Genomic DNA, 26,678 nt, shown 5'->3' on the forward strand with positions numbered 1-26,678 from the left:
GTCATCCTGTAAATGTGTAAAGTGTCACCCTGTAAATATTTAAAGTGGCACTCTGTAAATGTGCAAAGTGTCACTTTGTAAATGTGTAAACTGTCATCCTGTAAATGTGTAAAGTGTCACCCTGTAAATATTTAAAGTGGCACTCTGTAAATGAGTAAAGTGTCACTTTGTAAATGTGTAAACTGTCATCCTGTAAATGTGTAAAGTGTCACCCTGTAAATATTTAAAGTCGCACTCTGTAAATGTGTAAAGTGTCACCCTGTAAATGTGTAAAGTGTCACCCTGTAAATATATAAAGTGGCACTCTGTAAATGTGTAAACTGTCATCCTGTAAATGTGTAAACTGTCACCCTGTAAATGTGTAAAGTGTCAGTGCGGTTTGGCAAAGAATGTCAAAACTTTAATTGAAAAATTTTTCAAGTCGACAAGAAACCAAACTTGGCATTGAGAGTACATTATGTAAAAATTGAAAGCAAAAAAAAACTGTGTTGGTTGGATTTTTTCTTCTGATTTTGATTTCTATGATTCTGAATATTTCATCTCTTAGGATACAAGCTTAATCTAACCTATGGAAAATTAATTTAATTTTCAAATATAAATCTAAACTATTGTAAAAACTATTCAACTTATACAATATCTATTATGGCAAAATTTTACTGAATTAAAACATTATCTTCATAATTTCCAAGTTTCAAAGACATATAAATTACCAGAGAATAACTTTGCTTGCGATATTAATTTTAAAATTGATACACACAAACTTTATTGATATGACAACACTTCTAAAGAACGGACAACCGTTCATATAATATCCAAAATAAAAAAAATAATAAAGAGGGGTTTATTTAAAGTGTCAAAAAGTTGTCAGGGTTACATTGAATCTCAGTTTAAAAAAAAGATGTTAGCAAGGCTACTCTATAGAATTAATACAATATAATCTTTCTTGTTCATTAACTGATTGAAGAAGAAAAAGTACAGTAAATGCTTAATTATAATTAGATTAGGCTAAATCAAGAGAATTTAATATTTAGTGATTTTTGTACCTAAATCAAATTTAAAAAAATATTTTACTAATTTTTACTAAAGCAATAGTATAGACATATTTGTTAAAATGTCTAAAACTTGTGTAATAATATTAATAAAAATATTATTTTAGTGACATATTCTCCAATTTTATTGAATTTTATTTCAGGCTATTGAACTTGAACAGACAACATTTTTTCCACATTAAACAGTATACAACTAATTAATACAAATTTGCAGAGCATTCTCTTGTTGTTTTATGCTTTATCTTTTTTTTTAAAAAAGGTGCAAAAGGGGGATGTATCCACACCCCCACAAAATTAAGGGGGGTTGATATACCACCTTAGGTGTCTCTCCCTGTAACATCCAAGGGACAATAAAAATAACACCACTCTTGATGTCTGTTTGTCTCCTACGCCCCTTCGGTTTTATTTTACAGTAAAGGGAGGAGGGGGGGGGGGGTGGGGGGAGGTCAACACCTTGTGCACTCCACAGCTAAAATCAATCTCAATATTTTTCAAAGAAGGTATTTCAGTAAATTTTCTGTGTGTAAACCTAATTTTGCCAAAATAATTTGTAAACTTTTGTGTACGTCTAAGAAAGTTAAATTGCAAATTTTGTGGCTAGAATTAGTGGACAATGTTTAATTAATTGAATATGTCACACCCCATGAGGAGAGAATTATGGTTATTATAAACTTTGTATACATTTTATACATTATAATTAAAAAGAATGTTTTAAATTGTTTGTTTTGTACTTATCATGAAATTCAGCTTCAATTTTCATCCACTAGAAGTTACTGCAAAGTCATGACAAGAAAAGCAAAGATTATATATTTAAGATTTTGAACAAGTTTGCTTTTATAAAGTTCTTCATAAAACCACTCCTAGCGGATGAAAATTGAACTTGAAATTTTAAAATCTAATTTTCTCAAAAACGACTGCATTTTAGATTTTATTGCACTATGTCCCAATTTAGGTTCTGACACAAAAGTCAAAGCACCTTCATACGCACTGTGAGTCTGGTCTAAGATAATTTGTGTCGGCATGGTACAGTAATGTGGTATATTGTTAATAGCCATTCATTTTCAGAATTTAAAAAATAAAACATTTGATGTCTTGAAAAAAAAGGAAACACAATATTTCTACCATTCTTGAAAAAAAAAAAAAAGATTCAGTTTTACAGGTTTGAATCTAAATCTTAAACTACATTTTATTCAGATTTCTTGGATTTTTCTCCTTCCAGCGTCTGTCCCAAGAATTTGATAGAACGTTGTAAATATTAAAATCTTTTAAGCGGTAAATGAATACAATTCTTGGTAAACATTTTTATCTTCTAAAGCATTCTTTAAATTCTGTATATTAGAAAAAAGTAAGATTTTTGTGAAAACTTTAATAGTTCAATTACTTATTATTTTAGATTATTCTAAGATATTCCACCTTACAGGAAATAGCTCAAAATCTAAGTTTCATTATAGAGATTTTTCAGGAAAAAAGAACTCACTTGGCCGGTCAACTAAACACTGCTTTAAAATTACACACTATAAACTGTCCAACTTTGCGTAATATTACTAGTTGCGGCCATAGCATCTAGAGGATCTGTATTTGAAAGCTAAAAAAATAGTCTAAAACCTTCCCAATACCTAAATCTGAAAATCAAATAGCCTAAAACCATCCCTGGACCTATGAGAAGATTTTCCTAAATTTAGAATTAATTGGTTCTGTAGTTATGGCACTCTAAAGCTTGAGGCAAAAAAGGCGTACTACTTTGTATAACAAGAATATAGTTGTCCTATTCCAACAATTTTACCTGGATCCATCCAAGCCCAGTATTTAGTTGTCTGTACACCAAATTGGTCCACTAGTAATCTTCCAACCATCCTTCCGTATAGACCACCTAAATGATATGATTAAAATTTACTTTCCAGTAAACCAGTTTAAACCCCAAAGAAGGCACCCCTTAAAATTTTAAATACAAAATAATTTCAATGGAAAAAATTGCATTTCTCCACAGAAGAGAAACTATATAAGACAGATTAAAATTCAATTTTGACTACATGAGATCAGGTGGGATTAATCAAAAGCCTTGTTTAAATCAAAGAAACACAATTACAAACTTAATCTAAGAAAAAAGACCTATTCAAATTAAATAATTTATGAAGAATTAGAATTTTAATGTACAGCGTACATATCTAAACTAAACAACAACGCTCCTATATATGATAGGTAATGGATCATTTGTTTTTAAAAAATGAATTATTATTTTATTATATAACAAATTATCAACTATGATCATTATTGCTCATATATTATAATATTTAATCATTTCTAATATGTATAATCAAATCAGCAAAGCATTTTAGTTATCTAGTATTTAGTTATCTAGATAATTTAACTTATACTCTATTTATATAGAGTAGCTGCACAACTAACAAAAATGAATTAACTAAAATACCGGAATTAGTAAACCTAATTTATAGGAATTTTCCACTAAATGATTTAAATTTTCCCCCAGGAAATCAGCGCATTAATAATTCAATAATCAATCCAGGAATCAAAGAAAAGGAAAAATCTTAATCTTTGGTACAAATATCAGTATCTAGATGGACCTAACTTTAATGTCAGTAATCTAAAAGGATAAAACAATGATAAATTGATGTACATCCTCAATTATGATATACTAAATTACCCCTATATTAGATTACAATTAATGGAGACTTAATTTAATGAACCAACCAATCAAAGTTCAATAAGAATCCCCAAAGTTGTTAAGCTAACGAAAAAGAAAACGTTATCATAAAACTTTGGGGACTAGTGTTATAAAAAGCCCAATGTACTCTCCCTAACTGCTTAAATGTAATCTTTCTTGATCTTGTCATGTATTAATTTTTAAAAGCGAAGCTTTTCTATAATTAGGGTCGGTCCGTCTGTCCGTCCGTACGTCCGTCCGAGATAGATAGCTTTTATTCGTTAATTTAGGCATGTTAGAATTGTCCTATCGATTTTAAACTTTGCATGGTGATTCCTGTAGTATTTAGGTACGATTTAGAAAGCGTAGCAACTTTATAATCATTACCAGAATGTCCGTACGTCCATTTTAAACATGTTGTGATTTTTCTACTTTTAAAAAAAAAAAAATTTATGTGATCTAATTATCCGTTTCATCTGATTTTTGGTATATTGATTCCTGGGACAACAAAGAACAATATTTAAGCAAAGCAATTCTATAATCAAGTCCTAAAAATGTAAGTATGTCCATAAACATTATCCTGTATCAAGCAGTTTTCAACAAATTTATTTACAATTTTGCTTTGACTCTTATACTTTTATATTCTGATTATTCAGTTTAGACACTATACAAGTGTTTATGTCCGTTTGTCCTACCGTTTCAGTGCTTCGTTTTTATGGATGTTGTCATCCTTGTTTTATCACGATTAATTGATTTTTCTCCAAAAGACCTGTTCCCATTTCCATGAAAAAACAAACACCTGTATTTAGTTTGTAAAGAAACCATCATTAAATGGACAATTCATTTATACAAAATATTTGATAATGAATATCATTTATGTAAAAACAAATATACAGTACCTTGTTAAATACTTTTATTCTAATTGCTTAAAACACACTTATATAATTCCTAAAACAACAATTTAAAAAAAAATTAAATTAAGAAAGACAGTTGGTAATATTTTAACTTTTAAACGGGCTAATTATTCAAATTTACAGGAAAGCAAGGAAAAGGGAAATTTATTCTGACAAACAATTCCTAAAGGAAAATTTCCCCACAACTCCCTTCCCCTTTCCCCCCCCTTCTTATCAATCCCTCTTCAGTTACATTAAAAAACAAGTTTTACTCCAACCTTACTCCAACAAAATATCAAATTACGCGGCAATTTTAATTAGAATTAATTGGCTGAATAGCAGCTCCTGCAGGAAAGCATTTCTTTGTACAGGTAAATCATAGACAACTTTTAAAATCTTAAACTAAAATCTTTATTAGATACTAGTGACTGCGCCCTTAGCATAAATGGGCTCTGTATTGTAAGGGGTAAGAAGAGACGCAGAAAACAATTTAAAACCATCTCAGAGCCTATGTGAAACTTAATCCAAAAGACAACACAATCAATTTAGATTGAAATCTTAAGCTTCAGACAAAAAAAACCTACTACTCTATATGATAGGATATTTAACTAGAATAAGATACATATAATCTACATATGAAACAATAAATAGAGTGTGTTTATCCACAAAATTTATTCCAAGAGAAACTTGAATCTAAAATATTTGTATGGATTGATGGAAAGTTAAGCCGCACATTTTTCAAGATATTGACAAATTTTGTTAAAAAGTATCTTGCAAAAAGTAGAAGATTTGAACATAAGAAAAATGCGCTAAAATCATTTTTAGATGTTGACACCTAAGTTTTGAATTTTACATTTTACTGTACTTTTTAAACAAAAACTGTAATATTTTGTTGTTGTTTTATTAATTGCATTAAAAAACAAAGAAAATAAGTCATTAATCATTAAATTATGATAACAATAAGTGGGGTAAAATTTCTTTCGAAAAAGATCTCATAAAAAAAAACACACTGAATACCACTTTAATATTTTTCTTTTCATAGTTTTGTTGCGCAGCATCTCTATAACTCTGCTTTATCAATCAGAGCTTGATCTTTAAAGATCAAGCTCAGTATAAAAAAAGAATGTGTTTTATTATTAAGCTCTTTGCTTTTACTGAATTTTGAATTATTAAAGCATTAGAGTCTGGAGCTGTGATTCTATGAGTATTTTGAGTTATTACTTGGATCTTATTACTTGAATCAGATTTTCTAATAAAGTTCTCTAATAAAGTGAAACTTGCAGCTGGCTAAAATAACGATACCCAACATCCACTCCCTTTACCTCACCTGACAAAAAAATTAGTTCCATGTTAGCAACAAAAAATGACGACAATTTTGCCCCTTTCATAATATCCACGTATATTCTATCTACTTCCATTTATTAGGTGTAAATGATTGATTAAACTTGCAATGAAGCATTTCAAAAACTGTTTTTAAGAATAAGCTTCCTTGGCATCCTAAGCCTCGCACTGTTATCGACTTAGCAGAGCTTTACTCAATCTGTCACTCACTCTTGTAGCTTTAATACAGGATAAAGGAATATGGTTTCTATGTAAAAACTTTACTTTCACCTGATATAATGAAATAAAAATGAACCAATCTATTAAAGCACTATCATATCAATAACCTAACAATAGGCTAAATTTTTCTTTTAATGTATATTTTATAACGCTTTATTGCGCTTTTCAATTAGCAGCATAGATTCTCTTTAATTAAAGTCCTAAACTGTCACTAAAAGAACCTTTTTATGAGCCAGCTAATGTTATTAATATTAAATCTCTAAACTTTAAACAATTTTAAATAAATTTATCATGCCCAATATTTCTCTATATTACTTTGTATAATTTTTACCTTAAATAATTTTGTTAAATTGTCATTGCTTTGCTTTTTAACATTTAGTTTAAACAAAAGACCAATATGTTACTTGATCTATTTTTGAATTATTTGTCCGTGGTTTTTATTCTATTCTTTTCCTTAATTTTTTCCTGTCTTAGATAGTAAAAAGAACCAAGATAATCGTAAGGTTTGATCTCAGCTGGTTTTTAAAGAAATTTCATAAGGATTTTTCTTCAAAGAAAAGTCAAAAACTCTTTAGTAACTTGGAGTTGATAATGGACCTTAGAACTCGGCCGTGATTGATGATGGTAGTTGTCAGAGTATAAAATTATCTTTTAATCCCACAATAATCAAACTGGTGTAACATAAACCATCGGGGTTAAGACAATGGACGACAATTTAATATACCACCAAAATTTTGGGTGTTGAATACCATGGGTAACAGATCTATAGCATAAATGTATATACAAATAACTACCTCTCTTCCTTTTTCAAAGACCTCTGCTTCTAAATTATTTTATGCTACTTGACTGTGTTAATATAAGCGACACCATTGGTTGATTTTCAATGACCCAATAGAAAGGTTGCACCACAAGGCAGTTGCGATGGGGAGATACAGTTATTTAACCCTTTCTCTCTCTTGTGTTTTACTCTAATCCAACGGTACTAGGTAGTAGATATCTTAAATAATGGAGAAAAAATTGCACTGTAAATTATATTTACTCTAAAAGTTTATAAATTTTGTTTTATTAATAAGCTTTGAAACTCTAGGTATCTAAACTAAGATTATACAAAATTTAAATAAAAACAATCAATCAAAAAAAATCATGGATCTGAAGGGTTAAGATAATGAACGATAAGTTGATATATACATTCCTAAAGTTGATATATACATTCCCAAAGTTGATATATACATTTCCAAAGTTAATATATACATTCCCAAAGTTGATGTATACATTCCCAAAGTTGATATATACATTCCAAAAGTTGATATATACATTCCCAAAGTTGATATATACATTCCCAAAGTTGATATATACATTCAAAAAGTTGATATATACATTCCCAAAGTTGATATATACATTCCAAAAGTTGATATATACATTCCCAAAGTTGATATATATATACATTCCCAAAGTAGATATATACATTCCCAAAGTAGATATATACATTCCCAAAGTTGATATATACATTCCCAAAGTTGATATATACATTCCCAAAGATAAAAAACAAGGATATGGTTATAACTTTCGGACACTACTAGCTTTATAATAACCAATAAAAAATGCAGTAAAATTTTCTAAATTTTTAAGCCAACAAACTAAAGATGTTATAAAACTTTGGGTATCAGTATGGTTAACCAGGAAAAAAGGGGTTATTACGCTGTTTATTACACTAGTCCCGAAAGTTTTATTATAATGTTTTCTGATTCATGTACCTAATAACTTTGGGAACTTTATTGGCTGTTTCCATAAATTGAGCGTATGAAAGTTTCAATCACTTATTGTAATCTAGAGAAGGGGTAATTTTGTGCCTTATCGTTGGGGATGTACATCAGTTTATCGGCCATTGTCTTATTCTTTTAAAACCCTGAGCTGGATCTTATAATCATTTTAGTGGTGAGCCAGATCGGGGTGAGCCGAATTTAAGCCAATCACAGCGCGGCATTTCATAAAATGCTGTGCTCTCATTGGTGGAAAGTTGGCTCACCCCGATCTGGCTCACCACTAAAATGATTTAAAGATCCAGCTCTGGTAATTAACATCCGAATGTCTCCTCCCTCCCTGTTTAGAATACTTACCTATAAGAAGCATAGGAACTACAATACCACAAGAGATGTAAGTTCCAGCAGACCAACAGCTTGCAAAGAAGTAGATAATCAACATGGCAGCCATGCTTGTGTACCCAAACTGTTTGTGGGTGTTCTTACTGTACAGATGGTAGACAGCCTAAATACATTAATCATCTTGCTAGATAAAGAAGTAAAGTTTTTTTTGTTTGTAACTTATGATTTCGATAACCTTTAAACCGATATAGTTTAAATTATAGATGTGCAAAAAAAGCTTTAGAATAAAAGCCAAAGATCTATTTGTGTATTCCAATAAATTAATTTTCTGTGCCTAAGTTCTATTTGTGTATTCCAATCAATTAATTTTCTGTACTCAACTAAACTTTTTCTTTTTGAAAATAAAATTAAAAATTTCCTCTATTCAAGAGGCCTCTAGATCTGTGTCTGCTAGTATGGTATAAATTATAACACCTGTTCGCCCGTGCCGTAGAAGAGAGTGGCCAGCTCGCTGTAAGAACCATTCCTATGAACCTGCACCGTCCCATTCACAGGCTCCACGCGGTACTCAGTCACGGGGTAGATGTAGAATTGGATATTCACTTCGGTATTCGATTCTAAATTAAACAAAATTTTAATTGATATATAATTACTTGGATGTTGCACCATATTTTCGCCTTCTCTAATAAATTAGTCCTTACAGCTGTCTAATAAAACGATACCCCCTCATCTACCCCGTTTATCCCATCCACTCTCCTCTAACTGAAAAACATTACTGACCAAAAAATGAGGACTAAAGTATGTTTTTAATTTTGCCATTAAGTATATTGTCATTCTTGTTCAGTATATATTTTATGTAGAGTCAAAGAACTCTTATGTGGAGATAGTATGGTGTACACCAGAAATCAAAAGGGATAAAACAATGGAAAATATACATCCCAAATGATGATAAACAAAATCACCCATTCAGTAGATTAAAATTTTCCCTCTCTCACTCAGGGCTAACAACACAGAGCTGGATCTTTAAATCATGTTAGTGGTGAGCCAGATCGGGGTGAACCAACTTTCCACCATGAGAGCACAGCATTGTATGAAATGCCGCGCTGTGATTGGCTGAAATTTGGCTCACCCAGATCTGGCTCACCACTTAAATGATTTAAAGATCCAGCTCTGGTTTTAATCAAATAATTTTTATTTTAATATCCGCGGAAAGCAGTCTATAATACAATGCGATAAATTAACTATTAAATCATCTCTATTTGTTGACTCATTTCTATTATTTATAAATTTTCATTGAATGATTTTTAAAAACACTCATCCTAAAATTTAAATGAAAACCATATGATTTTATAAACACAACTGAAAATAAGTTTGCAGTTGTCCCAGATAGATATGGTGTATGAATGCTTCTTTTTATTATGTGGCTGCTGCTTTAAAGTGTGTCTTTATTCAAGTTAAACATTCCTATAAGAAAAGTAATATGATCTGTGTCTGTCTGTGTGTACTGGAGGATCTTGCTAACCGCTGAACCGATATGGTTTATAACTATTTAGGGGAAGGAATCACTACCTTCATAAGATAACGATTTTTTATTTACTTAAAAAATCTAAAATTGAATATGAGTGATTGACTCCTTCTTCCACTTCAAGTACTCCTAGAGACGTCTAAGGTCATAGCCTAGTTTTTTTTTTATAAATAAAGATATATTTTGATGGGTTTTAAACATCAAATTTAGAAAATCGTAAGTTTATTTGTTAGATAACGAGGACCACTTTACGAGATTCTTTGCTGCAAAATATGAGGATAAATAAATTTATGATAGTTATGGTACATTGTAAAAACCCCATCTACTGAACTATAAATATTTCTTTATCTGAGTTAAGAAATCCTCTCTTATGTGTTGAATACATCAGGGAACTAGGGATAGGTCACTTGAATATGAATTGTAGTTTTTAGGTTATTAAGAGATAAGACAATGGACGATAAATTGATTTGCATACCCAATGTGGTTAATCAAGATTACACCTTCTGTAGATTTTTATCTTTGGTTGAAATGTTTGGACACTACCAATTTTGAGTAAACCAATCAAAATTTGGTAAAAGTACCCAAAGTTTTTGCATTTTTATAAAACGGTGGGTATCAGCGTATTTCAATCCCTCCCTGGCGTCGTAGCTCAGTGGTAACGCACTGAGTTACGGCGATGAGAGTTCAAGTTCTAGTCCCCATGTGGCAACTCGAATTTCTCAGTTGAATATATTCATACAACTTCCCCTGGTTGTGTAAGAAGGGGATTATTGAGTAAGTTTGGATACTTAATAGTCAAGTACATAATATCAGTGCTACCCTTATCCCAAGCTCCTCGGCGGAGAGCGTCATTCATTACGGTGACTTAATTTGGGACACCTGCCATACTCGGCGAGGGTGAGGTAATAATGAGTAGCTCTCATGAGATAGCGGGTCAAGTCAAAATGTGCTTGAACGTGGAGCTTGATAGCCCTAGTGGCTATACAAAAGTGTCCTGTCCTACTCCATGACTACTTAGGTCCAAACCCTAAGAAACTATGGCTAATCAATCAATCAATTAAATCCCTCCCTGGTTATTAGCAAGAGCAACTGTTGGTATTTGTCAATGTTTATGGGGGGAAAGATAGAGCTGCTTGGAAAAAATTTCTGCTATTACATCAAATTTGTTATTTTAATGAAAACCCTAATAACAAACAAATTTTTCTAATTTAAAACTAAGTTTTTCGGGAATAGTCCCTTTCGTGACAACAACCCTAAAGGGGCGATTCTAATTATTTTCAAAATTGCTTTTGATAGGTTATTTTATGTTAGGTTAGGTTTTATTGTGTTAGGTGATTGCGCCGCATTGTTAGGCAATTGGCCCCGCAGAGTTTGAGCCCCTCGCAGGGGCTAGAAATAGGAGGAAGGCTACTGTGAAAATTCGAAGAAACGCCCCTTAAGGGGGGTTGCCACGAAAGGGACTATACCCAGTTTTTCTATCTAGAATTTTAAGGGCATGGCAGAATATCGTTTTTATTTTATTTATATATCTTACTTACTGTACCTATGTCCAAGTTTGAAAATTGCCAAAAATACATTTTATGGCTCACTATCTATCTATCTACTTAACTATACCTATATTCTTGGTATATTTATATATAGAAGTGAAATAGAATGACAAAATTTGGCTTAAATATATCCAAGGACCTACTCTTTCCATTTGGGTGTGACCTTAATTCAGCAAAAATATGATTACTTCCTTAAGAAAATAGTTTTATATTTACTCTTGTTTTTTTTAAATTAACAAATATTAGCTATTTAACATGTTGTGTAGAGTAGATCTTTTTAAAATCTACCCCATAATAAAGATTTGTAGAGTAATGGAGGAAAGCTTGACAGGATTGTATGACAATAATCCATTTGTGTATTCTCATAAATTGAAGAGATTTAAAGTATTTCTGTACGACAACGAAGAGGAGGAGAAAAAGGAAAACTGAATGGAATGTGAATAAACAAATATTCTTGAAGACAAAGAATTAAAAATCATTTTTTGTTTCTTAGGTAGCCTTCCCTGTCTTGATTTTACAAATAAGCTCAATTCTTAAGAATTTAGGCACAGTATAAAGTAAATGGTCTTATTTGTGATATTTTAAGGCATATCTTTTCAAGAATATTCAAAATAATTGTAATTGGAAAAGTAGGTTAAAATCATCAATCAACCTTTTATCCCACATAACCCTGCTCGCTTTCCATACTCATGTGAAGATTTTGCAGGTCACTGGCTCAAAATATACCTGCAGATTCTATTTACAGGGTGTACAAAAAAAGAATAAATTTGAGGGTGCCTTCAATAAAAATAAATAAATAAAAACAACGGGTGGGTGGGTGGTAGTTTTCTTCTTTTTTCCTATGCCTGTGAGGGGGCCTAACCATGTGGGGTACCCCAGTATCAAATATAACCTCACTATTATGGCTTAAAGTAATAAACACTAAAAGGGTGTCACTGTAAAACTTCCCCTATTTTTTTAGTGACACCCTCTGCGACGGTGAAAATGTTGGAATGGATAAAAATGACATAAAATAAATTTGCTCGAAAATAAAAAGTAGATACAGCACAGAAATTTAAGTGCTGAGCAATATTTAATTCTATGAGGATTTATCTGTCTGTCTGAATGTCTATTTCTTTGATAATTGCCTTATGAATTAATGTATTTTTTCTCTTAAGAAAAAAACACTAAGCTACAACTATCTGTTTTTTAAATTCAAGTTTTTTAAACTGGTGATAATCATATTTCTTGTAAATCTGTTTCAAATATATGCATCTGAAAAATTAGAGATTTGTTTTTTAATGACTGAATAAAGGACACAGCTTTTTTAAGTGGATAAAATGAAGGATTTTAAAGGTTTGAAGGAGGTAATGTTATTTATCTTTTAAATTTTGAATGGGTTTAATAGCCATCCCTTGGACTTCTCTGACTGGAGTTGTACCTGAAAAACTGGAGGTATTGGCTGCCCTGTATAGCTTAGTATTTTTCTATCTATCCTGACTTTACCTGAAAAACTGGAGGTATTGGCTGCCCTGTATAGCTTAGTATCTTTCTATCTATCCTGACTTTACCTGAAAAACTGGAGGTATTTGCTGCCCTGTATAGCTTAGTATTTTTCTATCTATCCTGACTATACCTGAAAAACTGGAGGTATTTGCTGCCCTGTATAGCTTAGTATCTTTCTATCTATCCTGACTATACCTGAAAAACTAGAGGTATTGGCTGCCCTGTATAGCTTAGTATCTTTCTATCTATCCTGACTTTACCTGAAAAACTGGAGGTATTGGCTGCCCTGTATAGCTTAGTATTTTTCTATCTATCCTGACTTTACCTGAAAAACTGGAGGTATTTGCTGCCCTGTATAGCTTAGTATCTTTCTATCTATCCTGTCTTTTCCTGAAAAACTGGAGGTATTGGCTGCCCTGTATAGCTTAGTATCTTTCTATCTATCCTGACTTTACCTGAAAAACTGGAGGTATTGGCTGCCCTGTATAGCTTAGTATCTTTCTATCTATCCTGACTTTACCTGAAAAACTGGAGGTATTGGCTGCCCTGTATAGCTTAGTATCTTTCTATCTAGCCTGACTATACCTGAAAAACTGAAGGTATTGGCTGCCCTGTATAGCTTAGTATCTTTCTATCTAGCCTGACTTTACCTGAAAAACTGGAGGTATTGGCTGCCCTGTATAGGTTAGTATCTTTCTATCTATCCTGACTATACCTGAAAAACTGGAGGTATTGGCTGCCCTGTATAGCTTAGTATCTTTCTATCTAGCCTGACTTTACCTGAAAAACTGGAGGTAGTGGCTGCCCTGTATAGCTTAGTATCTTTCTATCTAGCCTGACTTTACCTGAAAAACTGGAGGTATTGGCTGCCCTGCACACATTCCTGTCCTGGCTGTCTGGGTCCGCGGTCTCCGTGTAAACACAGTTCACTGGGGTAGAACCTAGATGGATATATATTTTGAGTGAAATGAAAGTAACAGTATATCAGTATATCAAAATTGTTATCTATGCTGAACTGATATGGTTCTCCTTTTCATTAAATCTTCTAAAAACGTTCAGGAAATGAGGAGTAACTTCAACCTTAAAAAATACTCCAAGATTTTTTAAAGTGTCTCTGAAAGTCGTAGCAAAAGTTGTTTAAAGTGATTGTAGAGGCCTCTAGGGGATAAGCCGCTAGTTTGTAAATAAAATATATATCAAATATTAAATAATTTTAAAAATGTAAACCAGACAGTTTTCATAGCATTTTTGTACAAATATATACACACAAAAAAATCATCCAACTAAAATACTGCAACTCACTCTTTGGTTTTGCAAAGAAAGAAAAAAAATACTTTTTGATATATCAAAATATTATGAATTATTATGAATATCTCTGATCAAAAAATATTTTCCTATGTAGTATATAATCTAGATACTTTGCATTTTTTTTTGTATTTTGATTCAATAATTGTTGCTTGAATAGCTTAACTTAAAAAAAATATGATAAATTTTTAATACTTTCTTCATATTGTATACAAGATGTGATTTTTTTATTTACTTATTATTCAAAAATTAATTTTTACCTGTTTAATTTAATCTTACATTTAGCAAGGAATATACATTTTAAATGTTACATAATTCTTATTAATACTGAATTAAAATAACATCCATATATTATTTACTTATTCCTGTTTCCCTGTTACACTAGATTTAGTCAAGGATCTAAAGGGATAAGACACTGGACGATAAACCAATGATGATACTCAAAATTACCCCTTTTATAGATTACAATCAGTGGTTTAACATTTGGACAATCAATCCAATGAACCAACCAATCAAAATTCAATAAATGTCCCCAAAGTTGTTAAGCCAACGAATAGGAAAACTTTATTATGAAACTTTGTGACTAGTGTAATAAACAGCCTAATGCCCCCAAAGTTGTTAAGCCAACGAATAAGAAAACTTTATTATAAAACTTTGGGACTAGTGTAATAAACAGTCTAATGGCCCCAAAGTTTTTAAGCCAACGAATAAGAAAACTTTATTATAAAACTTTGGGACTAGTGTAATAAACAGCCTAATGCCCCCTAACTCCCTGAGATTTAGGGAACTTTTTTTGTCTGTAATGTTGGTCTCTTCTGAATAGACTTAGCTGTTGGATTCTGCAACTGTCATTGTGTTGCTCAGATTTATTTTAGATCATTTTTCTTTTCTTTTTTAAAAGCGAAGCTCTTTAAAACTGGGGTTCTGTCTGTTTGACGTGTTAGAATTGGTCTATCGATTGTAAACATAGTTTGATAATTCCAGTAACAGCAAGAAACGCCTTACAAAGCGTAGCAACTCTATACGTTAATTGTTACCAGAAAGTCCGTACGTCCATTTAAGACATTTTTTGTTCAGACACTCCACAAATATTCATGTTCGTTCATTATACCGTTTGATTTTAGAGCATCACTTTTATTGATGTTGTCATTCTTGTTTTAGTCAAAATGGAGACTGTACAAGATCAAGCTTTTCTAATCTATTTTAATTTTAAAAAGATCATAGTTGATGACCAGTAAATCGCATTTCACCATATCGTGCCGAAAGGACTGACAGACGAACAAACAAAAGGAATTATTCGAATTCGCTAGTAATACACAAACACGCCTACAGATCAAATTATAAAGCAGTTATACAAATGAATGAAATCGCCTAAAAAGTTAAAGGAAACTTTTTCTATTTGGTTTGAGCATGACATATCTAGAATAACATTTTAAAATGCATTTACCAGTTAGGTAAATAAATAGTGGCTTGTTTAATAGAACTAAATATCTCTATCTTTTAATCTGTACAAACTGGAATTAATGTACGATTCAAAAGCCTTTGGCTCCTTAATGCCAACAAACCAGAAATTATACATTTAATTTTTCATACAATTATCCGCGGAAAACTGACATTAATACGATGCCATAAATAAATACAGTGTGTTTTTTTTATGAGAACTTTTTTGAAAGCAATTTCACCCCACTTATAGTTATCAGAATTTAATGATTAATGGCTTATTTTCTACGTTTTTTAAGGCAATTTATAGAACATTAAAAAAATATTTCAATTTTTAATTAAAAAGTACAGTAAAATGTAAAATTCAAAACTTAGGTGTCAACATCTAAAAATGGTTTTAGCGCATTTTTCTTATGTTCAAATCTTCTACCCTTTGCAAGAAAAAAATTGAATTTTTAGTAGTCGACTTTGGGGGGCCAGTACTCCCTCCCTGATTGAGATATGACCTGCAAACTTAGAAACATTCTAGTACATGTCCCCAATAGTACCTGTATAAATTTTTAGCTCTAGATCTTAACTTTGAAGCGTTTTGCAGCCATTCTTGCAAAAGGTAGAAGTTTTGAACATAAGAAAAATGCGCTAAAACCATTTTTAGATGTTGACACCTAAGTTTTGAATTTTACATTTTACTGTACTTTTTTGACAAAAACTGTAATATTTTATAATGTTCTATAAATTGCCTTAAAAAACGAAGAAAATAAGCCATTAATCATTAAATTCTGATAACTATAAGTGGGGTAAAATTACTTTCAAAAAAGTTCTCATAAAAAAACACACTGTATTATTATTAAAGTTTATGCTTTTTTATTTTCACTCGTTTTAACCAATGCCAGTTTGTCTACCTAACTGTTTACTATTCCTAATATCTTTTTAATGCTCTTTTCATCTTTCTTATATTTTACTTTTTCAGCTTCGTGGATTTTACTTTAATCTCCTGGAAAAGCTTTTTAAACTTTTTAATAAATAGAAAATTTTAATATTGAAACATTTTAATTCTCAATTGAGTTACAAGAAAAACATTAAATTCTTAATTATGAACATTCACATTTTGCTATCTATAGATAACACTTTATGTGATACCAGCTGCTACGCCCCTAGAGGCCTCAAAGGGCCCTTAAGGTGGGGAGAGGGGGGGGGGTCGACCTCTCCACTATAATAATAATGATAATAATAATAATGTTTATTTGGTGCTGCCAGGTACCCCCCAGCTTAGGAGATAGCACATACAATACTCTAAATTGCTGCTATCTATCGACAATTTAGAGTTTACATTATGATGTTTAATCTCATACAAAAAAAAAAAAAAAATAATATTGACTAAGAGTTTAATTATTAACGTAGTATAAATTGGTGGAAAAGAAGGAAAATTTTCAGGATATGCACCAGGAGCTACAGGAGTACTATCTTGACCAAAATGGGGATAGTGTATTTGATTGCTGAAGCCCCTTTTTAGGAAATATCAATTGTAGTATTAAGAAAGTTAGTAAGTAAAAATTTCTTTTGGGATGGTCATTTCTTTCTATGGTTACACTTGGGAGGGTGGTGGTGCCCTCCCCAAAAATAGTTATAAACCTTCCCAAGACCTACAAAAAACTACCTTGTTAATGAAAATCATATAGGTTCAGTGGTTAGCGAGATTCAGCGGTACACACACACACACACACACACACACACACAGATGCTGTTACTTTATTATAGAGATAGACAAAAATTTAAGACCAGAACTACATAAAACCCCGGGGGGTATAGTGGTGTTGTCCAGGTCATTATTCCGGTACTTATTACTGTGAAATATTTTGGTTTAGGATCGGGTTCTAACCCACTTCCCGTGCATTATATTTTATAAAAAACCTTACCTATTAATGCTGGAAGGAATATGTGAACAGAAGAAACTAGAAGTAGGATTGCTATGGGCTCACCCAGCCGTATCAACCGCGCTGTGTGCTTTCCCTAGAAAATAAATGATTTTATCATCTAAGTCAATGTTGTTGCAGGGTGTGAAATGATTGCTATGTGCTCAAACAGCCGTATCAACCGCGATGTGTGCTTTTCCTGAAAAAATATCATCAAATTAAGTTTGTTGCAGGGTGTGAAATGACTGCTTTGGGCTCTGTGGTCTCTTGCAAAAAGTTAATATCAAAAACAATTTTGACTTTATAAGAAATAACCGGACCGCCATTATAGAAAAGCTTGGCTTAAAAAAATCATTTTATTCAATAAATAGAAAATAGATAAAAAGAATATGTATAAGAATTTGAACGAGCTGTCTGAGTATTTATTTTCCATAATCAAATAAGGTAATTAAAAAGCAATTATTTACTGTCTAACTAATTAACCACGCTTTACAGCGCTGTGTACTTTGTAAACACAAAATTATTTATTGGCCCAGACGCGTAAACCGCAGGGCGTGATATTAATTAGTAATTATTTAAACACGGTCAACTGAAATTAAGTTTCCGATTGTGTAAATAGCACCTTCATCCTATCTCAATATTTACTACTAGCTAAAAAAGCTTCAAATTTTGATTTTTTTTGCAGTTTGAAAATTTTTTGGCTAGTAGTAAATATTAAGATAAGATGGAGGGTGCTATGTACACAATCGGAAACTTATTTTCAGTTGACCGTGTTTTAATAATTTTTGTGATCATCCTTTGTCTTATCCATTGAGATCCCTGAAATTTACAAAGAATAATTAACCCCTTAAAATCATTTTGTATGAGACCTTGTTATTTTTTGGTATTTTTTGAAACTTTATTTTTTCTCTTAATATTAGTTTCTCATATCAGTTTTTTCTCCAAAAACAAAATAGTTATAACTTTTAAAAGTTGGGGGTATTGTTTTTGTGTGTTTGATATTAGTTGTTGTTAGGTGATATTCTTGGCGAAGTTGAGACAATATCATTTCATAGATTTGTACTTTTTCAAAAAGCTGATAAAGTTCAAGATATGAACAGTAAACTAAAATACAGTAATAGTTTATAAAATTTTATTTAAATAGCAAATATTTTATTACAGAGGAGCAAAGCTTATAAATGTAATTTAATGTCAACCAAAGAAGGGAAATATAACAAGTGATAAAGAGTTACAGAGTACGTGGATATTGTTAGAAATTCTTGTTTATTTGGATAAAATGTTTCTCCCAGCTGACTAATATAAATATAATCCCCCAACCTAATGACTTTACCCCAAACCCTCCCCAGACAATAGAGGCACGTATTGACCAACTTCTAAGGACAATATTAGCAACCTAAAAATACGACAATTTCTTTATTATATATCCATTATCAAAACTAATACTTACTCACCTCGTAAGGGCGGGATTCTCCTTCGATTTAAGGGATCATCTAAAGAATCCAAAGCATCATCCGCGTGTAATGGGATTCGACACTCTAACACCCACAAATATTAGGTTAAGTAACATCCATCAGACAACCAACCCTTTGATTGCACGACCCTTGTCTTAGAAATCCTAACTGGGCATGGTAATGAGTTGCGCCTGTTTATGGGACACAGCATCCCCTCTACTCTTGCTAAATATATAGAATCATTTTTAACGTCTTTAGTTATGTCGCAGTGTCGGGTCGAGATTCAAACCTATATCCTCCCCGGTGACGAGCGGATGTGCTACGTGTAGAGCCACGATCGTGAAATAGATATTCTAAAAGGTAATATTTCAAGCAAGATTATATAGAATTTTAAAATCATTTAAAAACAGTTTGGTCCAGGGTATTCCTACTTGTAAAATCTGAGTAAGGTAATCTATGTGATCTTATTTGTACATTATGTCTTCCAACACAAATAAGGAAACATGAACACAATAACAAAAACAGTATTTTGGAAAAGGGTCAAACATTACAATCGTTTTTGCTCAAAGATTTAATGATGAAAGGTTTTCAGTATTGATACGAATTATTGGTCATAATGTAAAAGTTAATAGATGATGGGGTCCTTTAAAACTATGTTGATTCAATAAACAAGAATTTTATTTACCCTTTCTACAGGTTTTCGAGTCTGTAGCTTTATTGGTATTTTTTTCGTGATCTTTTTAAAAGCGAAGCTTTTCTATTAAAAGCGAGGCTTTTCTATAATTAGGGTCGGTCCGTCCGTACGTCCGTCCGTAACGGATAGCTTTTTTCGTTAATTTAGGCATGTTAGAATTGTCCTATCGATTTAAAACTTTGCATGGTGATTCCTGTAGTAGTTAGTTACCATTTAGAAAGCGTAGCAACTCTATAATCATTACCAGAATGTCCTTACGTCCATTTTAAACATGATGATTTTTTTTACTTTTTTAACAACAAATTTTTATGTGATCTAATAATCCGATTGATGTGATTTTTGGTATAAAGATTCCTGGGACAACAAAGTACAATATTACAAGCGAAGCAACTCTATCATCAAGTCCTAAAAATGTAAGTATGTCCATAAATATTATCATGTATCAAGCAGTTTTTCAACCAAATTCACTTACAATTTTGCTTTGACTCTTATTCTGATTGTTCAGTTCTGACACTTTACAAGTGTTAATGTCCGTTTGTCCTACCGATTCAGTGCTTCGCTTTTATGGATGTTGTCATCCTTGTTATGTTAGTGTTTAAGTGCTGCCTATTTATTTTTAACTTTATTATTGGCAAAATATGTACGTGAATGTTTTTTATTTGAGGAAAATACATTGAGTACATGCAGGTTTGGACCAAAATATGTAGATCAAATTCAAATTTACTGTATCTATAATTTTGTTACTATTTTAGCAGGCATGTAAGGCATGTATTTAACTTTCTATAGTACTGGCTGCTACGCCCCTGGATGTCTCGAGGGGAAGAAAGGGGGCGACCCTCCCCCGCTTTTGATTTTAGTCTTGAAAAGAAAAAGTTTTTTTTTTAAATTTGGAGGAGGGGCGTATTTTTTTTCAAGTGGACTTGTGAGAAGCTACACTGTAATGGAGAATCCTATCGGTTTAATTGTTAGCGAGATCTTTCGGTACACATGGACAGACAGACATAATTTTATATAAGGATTACAGATCCTTTACCAAGAACTAAGAACTAACAAGATTATCAAATTAAGAGCCTGACTTTGGACTCCAAACCTCTTATCCCCTAAGTCCAAGATGTTAAAATAAAATATATATTTTCAAATTTCCAAAAATAGAATATTCGTTCTGAATATGCAAATAATCAGCCAGGCGATTGATTATACACATATATCATCATATATATCTGATTTGATATATCTCAAATATTCATAAGTTGAGCAGCTACTCTTTTATTCATATGTCTGTCCGTTTGTACTGTGTGGTTTATTTAATACTTATTTCGTGCACAAGCAATCAGATGATGGAACGTATGCTCATCTTCTATGTAAAATGTATTTATTGAATTATATTGATAAATTTCAGTATGTCTGTCTGTCTGACGTAAGAATTAACCATTTGTCAAATAATTTATATTTACAAATAACAGTTTTATACTCTTGTACTGTTGCTATGTCACTTATGAACATACTCGTCCTTGCCTAAGAATATGTTTGACATTTTCTTATGTTTCTTTAAAGGATTGGGGGATATGCATATATTATACATTTATTATAATTTGCAGGGATATAAGGATACAAATAGAAAGATAAATAATTTTAAAGGATTTTTCCAAATATTTTGGAAGATTTTTTTTTTACAGATTTTTATAATATTATTATGTAACATCAACCTATGATTAGTAACATAGGTTTGTTTCGAAACCGATTAAAACCGTTTCTCAGCCATACTGAAAATTAATGTATAGCATTATACTTATCCTTAAATTTTGTAAATTATCAGGGATCTAAAGGGATAAGACAATGACTGAACAATATGATGTACATCTACAATGAAGATACACAAAATTACCTCTGCTAAAGATTACATTTAATGGTTGAAACGTTCGGACACTTAACATAATGAAGCAACCAATCAAAATCAATAAAAGTCCCCTAGGCTATTAAGTCAACGTTAATTGGGGGACTTGTGTAATAAACATCCCAATGTCGTCTTCGTCCCTTGTAAATTATGCACATACGGACTAAATTTAGAATATTAAGTGGAGGTTGAATTAAAAGATTATAGGATTAATAACTTAAAAATTAGGAACTTAATCTGTTTATTCTGCGAAATGATTCTAAAAGATAATAAAACAAGGATGACAACATCCATAAGTAGCGAAGCTCAAAAACTATAAATAGACAACTGGAAATGATCTATAGAGTATGTAATAAAAAACTTCAATTACAAAAATCACGAAACCTTTTAAAATGTATATTGTATAATGTTTTTTTGAAGCATTAAGCTAATAAGAAAAAACGTTAAAATCTAAAATTCGATTTAGCACCCCAAAAAAAAGTAAGTCTTTAAAAAACTTGGTCAAAATATGAAGAATGTTGACTTAATTAATCACTAAAAAATCCAACCGTTTATCTTGAACAGGAGTTGAGAAAATCACAAAAACTTGAAAAACTAGGAATCGATCTAGCACCCTAACCAATAAAGGTATCTTAATAAAAATAGGTGGAATTATGTATAAAGTAAACTTGTTCAATCCCTAAAATTTTAACTGTCTATCTTGTATAGAGATTGAAAAAATCATGAAAACTTAAAAATCTAGGAATCGATCTAGCACCCCAACCAATAAAGGCATCTAAATAAAACTTAATCGAAATATGTAAAATCTAAATTTATTCAATCCCTGAAAATTCCAGCCATTTATCTTGAACAGGAATCGAGAAAATTACAAAAACGTAAAAATCTAGGAATCGATCTAGCACCCCAATTAACAGACAGACGGACAAAACAATGTATAGATTAGATGGGCATATGTCATATGAATCTTCACTAAAAATTTCAGCTGTCTATCTTGAATAGGAGCCGAGAAAATCACGTTTCCCCCATAGCGTTACGGACGGACTGACTGACTGACGGACGGACGGACATAGTGAATTATAGAGTAGCTTCGCGTCTAAAAACATAATAAAATGCAAAATTAGGATAAAAATCACTCATCTAAAAAAAGTCATAAAAATTTAAATATAAAAAAGCTTGTATGTCATATTTTTTCAGCCGATATTAATATTTCTTGAATTTCATACAGTTTGAATTTAGTAAAGCATTTAATAGCAAAGCTTTTTTTCTGAACATATATTTTAACTTCTTGACTGCTTTTTAGCCACTGTTCATGTTATACTGTTTTTTTTTACAGTTATTTTATATTTTTTATACATGCGCATGTGTTTGATAATTTTGTCCTTGTTAGGGCGAAGTTAAAATCGTTTATTCATGAAATACGTATATATGTATATATTATTCTAGTTTATCCGGGAAAATTTAAAAGTTTTGCAACGAGACACGTGTTAAAGATTAAAGATTCCTCCTGGAGACACAACAATATAAGTTAAAAGCAGTGAAACACATGAAACATGGACAATTATGTCCATAAGTAGCGTATCAATAAAAGAGGGACGTCCAAGCCTTTTTTATGTAGAGTAATAATTAGGTTTCGAGTTTTGAAGATTTAGGGCAAATCTAGTGTATTTTTAAAACTTTTACGGGGGTAAACGGGGATTCAACGTTTTAGGGGGTTAAAGACTCTTTTAGAAGACGAAGCCGATTTTTTTTAAGAATCCACCTCAGGTTAATCAAGCGAAGAAAAAAAAACGTGAAAATGCTGCTTTGTATGTATATAAATTTCCTTGAATACTAAATAAGGGCATTGCTAATTAATTATGACGTAGCTAATAACAGCATGGCTTCTCTATACCTTGCTTAATCCAGTCATAATCCGTCTAGTAAAAACGTAAAACATAAAACTGCATAATGTGGTAAATAATTTGTTGTATTTAAACTAATGGGATTTTTAACTTGACAAATTTAAACCTTTCAAACAAGAAAATCTTAATAATAAAATGACAGGATGTCTGTTTGTCTGTGTATTTGTATGTTTGTACCGAAGGATCTCGCTAACCGCTAAACCGATCGGGTTCTCCTTAACAGGGTAGCTTCTCTTAGGTCCTGGGAAGGTTTATAACTATTTTGGGGGAGGGTACCACCACCCTTTCAAGAGAAATAACCAAAAACATTTTTCTCAAGTTATGTATTTGAAATAAAAAACAAAAATTTAAAGTGCCACTAGAGGCCTCTATTTTATTTATGAAATATACATGAGCAACTTAGTTTTATTTTCATTTAGGCTTTTTATTAGTCGGTGGTATAGCTATGTAGTCTGAATAATTATTACATATTTTAGTGAGGTAATTAGATGGAACTGTTATTTATTTAAGCAGCTGTTATAATTTTATCTATTGAGAATATTTTTACGCGGCATTGAAATAAAAATACTTTAGAATAAAAATATTTTATATTAAACATTGATGTCCTTGAAATCAGAAGAATAGGAATCTTATATCACACAAATAGTTGTTGTCAAAATAGCTTAAAAAACAGCATGTTTTAAATAGGCATACGGACTTTTTTTATTCTAGTAACGTTTTTAAAGTTGGTACGCTTTCAAAATCTTACCCACCTTTTACAAGAATCATTATGAAAAGCAAAAAACTTTGGACAATTTTAGCACACCCAAATAAAGAAAAAAGCTATTCTTAAAAATTCTTTTAAATTTTCGGATCAATATGATTAACAGAATTGATGCATAGTTAAAAGGAATCGGGTATAGTCCCTTTCGTGGCAATGCCCCATAAGGGGCGTTTCTTCGCAATTTTACAGTAGCTTTTCTCCTATTTCTAGCCTCTGCGGGGGGCTATAACCCTGCGGGGCAATCCCCTAACCCAATATAACCTAACCTAACATAAAATAATCTATCAAAAGCCATTTCGAAAATACGTTGAATCGCTCCTTAAGGGGCGTTGCCATGAAAGGGACTATATCCATGGAATCTACTCTAATGCCCCACCGTATTTATTATTAAGCATCTTCTTTCATTAATAATTTGTTGGAGTAGTAATTAATATACTAGATACAGATCCTTATTCATTAGTTACACTAAATGAATAAAATATACAAAACTGAGGAATAAGAATTCTTCAAAATAATTAGAGAATAAAGGTAACAATGGGTTATTTTTATGATTTAAAATAATAATCTTTTAGAATATGGTAGCGGGACAAAGTGTCTCGAAAATCAGCCATGTGACGTCATAAAAATGAGGGAGATAAAAAGAGAAGCGGGAAAGAAAACCCATAAACGAGAGATGGATGATCACTCATTTCTATGACGTCACATGGCTGATTTTTGAGACACTTTGTCCCGTTACAGAATATATCTCAGTATTATAACCTGATTAAGCAAAAACGAGGTTTAATTTAAAAAAAAACATAGTCATGCTAAATGTAACATTTATCAAAGCACTGAGCAAAAAAAAACTACGGAAAATCATCATCATTTTAGTACATTTTTTAAATGAAAAATTATTTGAGACGAATGAACGATCAGACATCTCAAATTTAAAGCTTTAACTATACAACTAAGTTGACTTTTTTTTCAACGGGCAGCTTTAAGTATGTATTAAAACAGCTGTAACCATTATTGATTCGAAAAGTATTTCGGTTCTCAGCTGTTTATTAGGGTTTGTCAAAATAGTAATGGCTACATTTTTAACAGCCACTTAAGGTTTTTTTTTTCGATATCTTTTACTTGAAAGTTATACATTATTCTTGGTATCAAACATAAGAGCTTTATATGTATGGAATACCAAATTTATAATCATTACAGCGAGACATAAAAAGAGTATAATATTTCTCGTATTCATTCGAATCCGGTGGATAGGAACCGGTTCTCATCCATACGAAAAAACTATGTCTAGCATCGTATTATATCCAGCTTTCTACGACTATAAAAATGTACAATAAAAGATTAAAACCAGTTTTTTAAGTCGGTGCCTTCGGCACCTCAGGGCTAAAAAAAACTAGTTTTAATCTTATAATTGTACATTCTATATCCGCGGATAGCCGTTTATAATACGATGCGAGAAGTAACTATTTCAGTATGGCCTCGAAACCAATTTTTATCGGCTGTATTTGAACCGGTTCTCAATCATGTACGGCATCGTATTATAGACAAGTTTCTACAAATATTAGGATAAAGCCAGTGGAAAGCTGTATATAATACAATGCGATAAACAACTATTATAAAATATTATTGGCGGAGCTGTGTTGACGTTACCTTGTCTTTTTTATAATTAAACTCTCCTTTGGATATAATTAATCTTGTTTTAAATAATAATCTTTTTATGTTTTAACTAATATTATTTTTTTAAAACAATGATAACGACATTCATAAAACCGAAGTTTAACAAATAAGCAGAAACACACTATGCTTTATACCAACCTACTTATATTATAAAACTCTATAAATGCCTTTTCGTCCTATAATTCGTTATTACAGAAATCAGGTGTATAAAAATGTTAAGTTGTTAAAAAAAGATACTCAAAATGGAATTTTTGATAATTGTTTTAGAGTGTCTACGCTTTCTAAAGGATACCTAACAGTTTGAAACCAATAGGATAACTTTATGCCGATAGGGAAGAAACAAAGAAATATAAATTTTAGCAATGTTTTTAAAAAAAAATATAATGTAGATCCTTAAATTAGTACGTGGACAAATTAAACTATAGCATAGCTGCGCTATTAAAATCAAACCTTAATCGGCTTACTTGTTATTCAATGGGAATAAATTAATTTCTGTTTAGACTTTCAAATTTAAGTTTAACTAAAGCAATACCATAAAGCCATACATGTTTTAATTAATTTTTTCTTAGATAAAAAATCAAATTATTGAATCTTTACATAAGAGTGGAAAATATATGTTATAAATTTTACTTTTTTTATGAAGGTTTTAAAGCATATTTATGTTTCAAAATGGTGACTTTTTTAGCTACTGCACCCCTATAGGATACTAGCAGGGGTGAACTTACTTCAGTAATTTGTAGAATAAGGATAGAGGGGGGGGGGGGGGGTAAAGGAACGATTTTGGGAGCTTACGGAAGTTTACTGTAAATAAGCACCATATAGA

General features: G+C 31.4%; 1 protein-coding gene across 2 annotated transcripts in view; it reads right to left on the reverse strand.

The window, feature by feature from the left end:
• Positions 1-26,678, reverse strand: part of LOC145313128 (chloride channel protein C-like) — a 115,966-nt gene that overhangs the window by 52,562 nt on the left and 36,726 nt on the right. For both annotated transcript variants that reach the window (XM_080152401.1, XM_080152400.1), the window contains exons 8-12: positions 17,485-17,578; positions 13,669-13,764; positions 8,741-8,883; positions 8,282-8,429; positions 2,833-2,919 (exon numbers count right to left, since the gene is read on the reverse strand). In XM_080152401.1, the coding sequence (XP_080008527.1) occupies positions 2,833-2,919; positions 8,282-8,429; positions 8,741-8,883; positions 13,669-13,764; positions 17,485-17,578 (568 nt within the window). The remainder of the gene's footprint in view (positions 1-2,832; positions 2,920-8,281; positions 8,430-8,740; positions 8,884-13,668; positions 13,765-17,484; positions 17,579-26,678) is intronic.

This window comes from Acartia tonsa, chromosome 3, assembly GCF_053477335.1.
Source record: "Acartia tonsa isolate MP-2025a chromosome 3, ASM5347733v1, whole genome shotgun sequence".
NCBI classification, from domain to species: Eukaryota; Metazoa; Arthropoda; class Copepoda; order Calanoida; family Acartiidae; genus Acartia; species Acartia tonsa.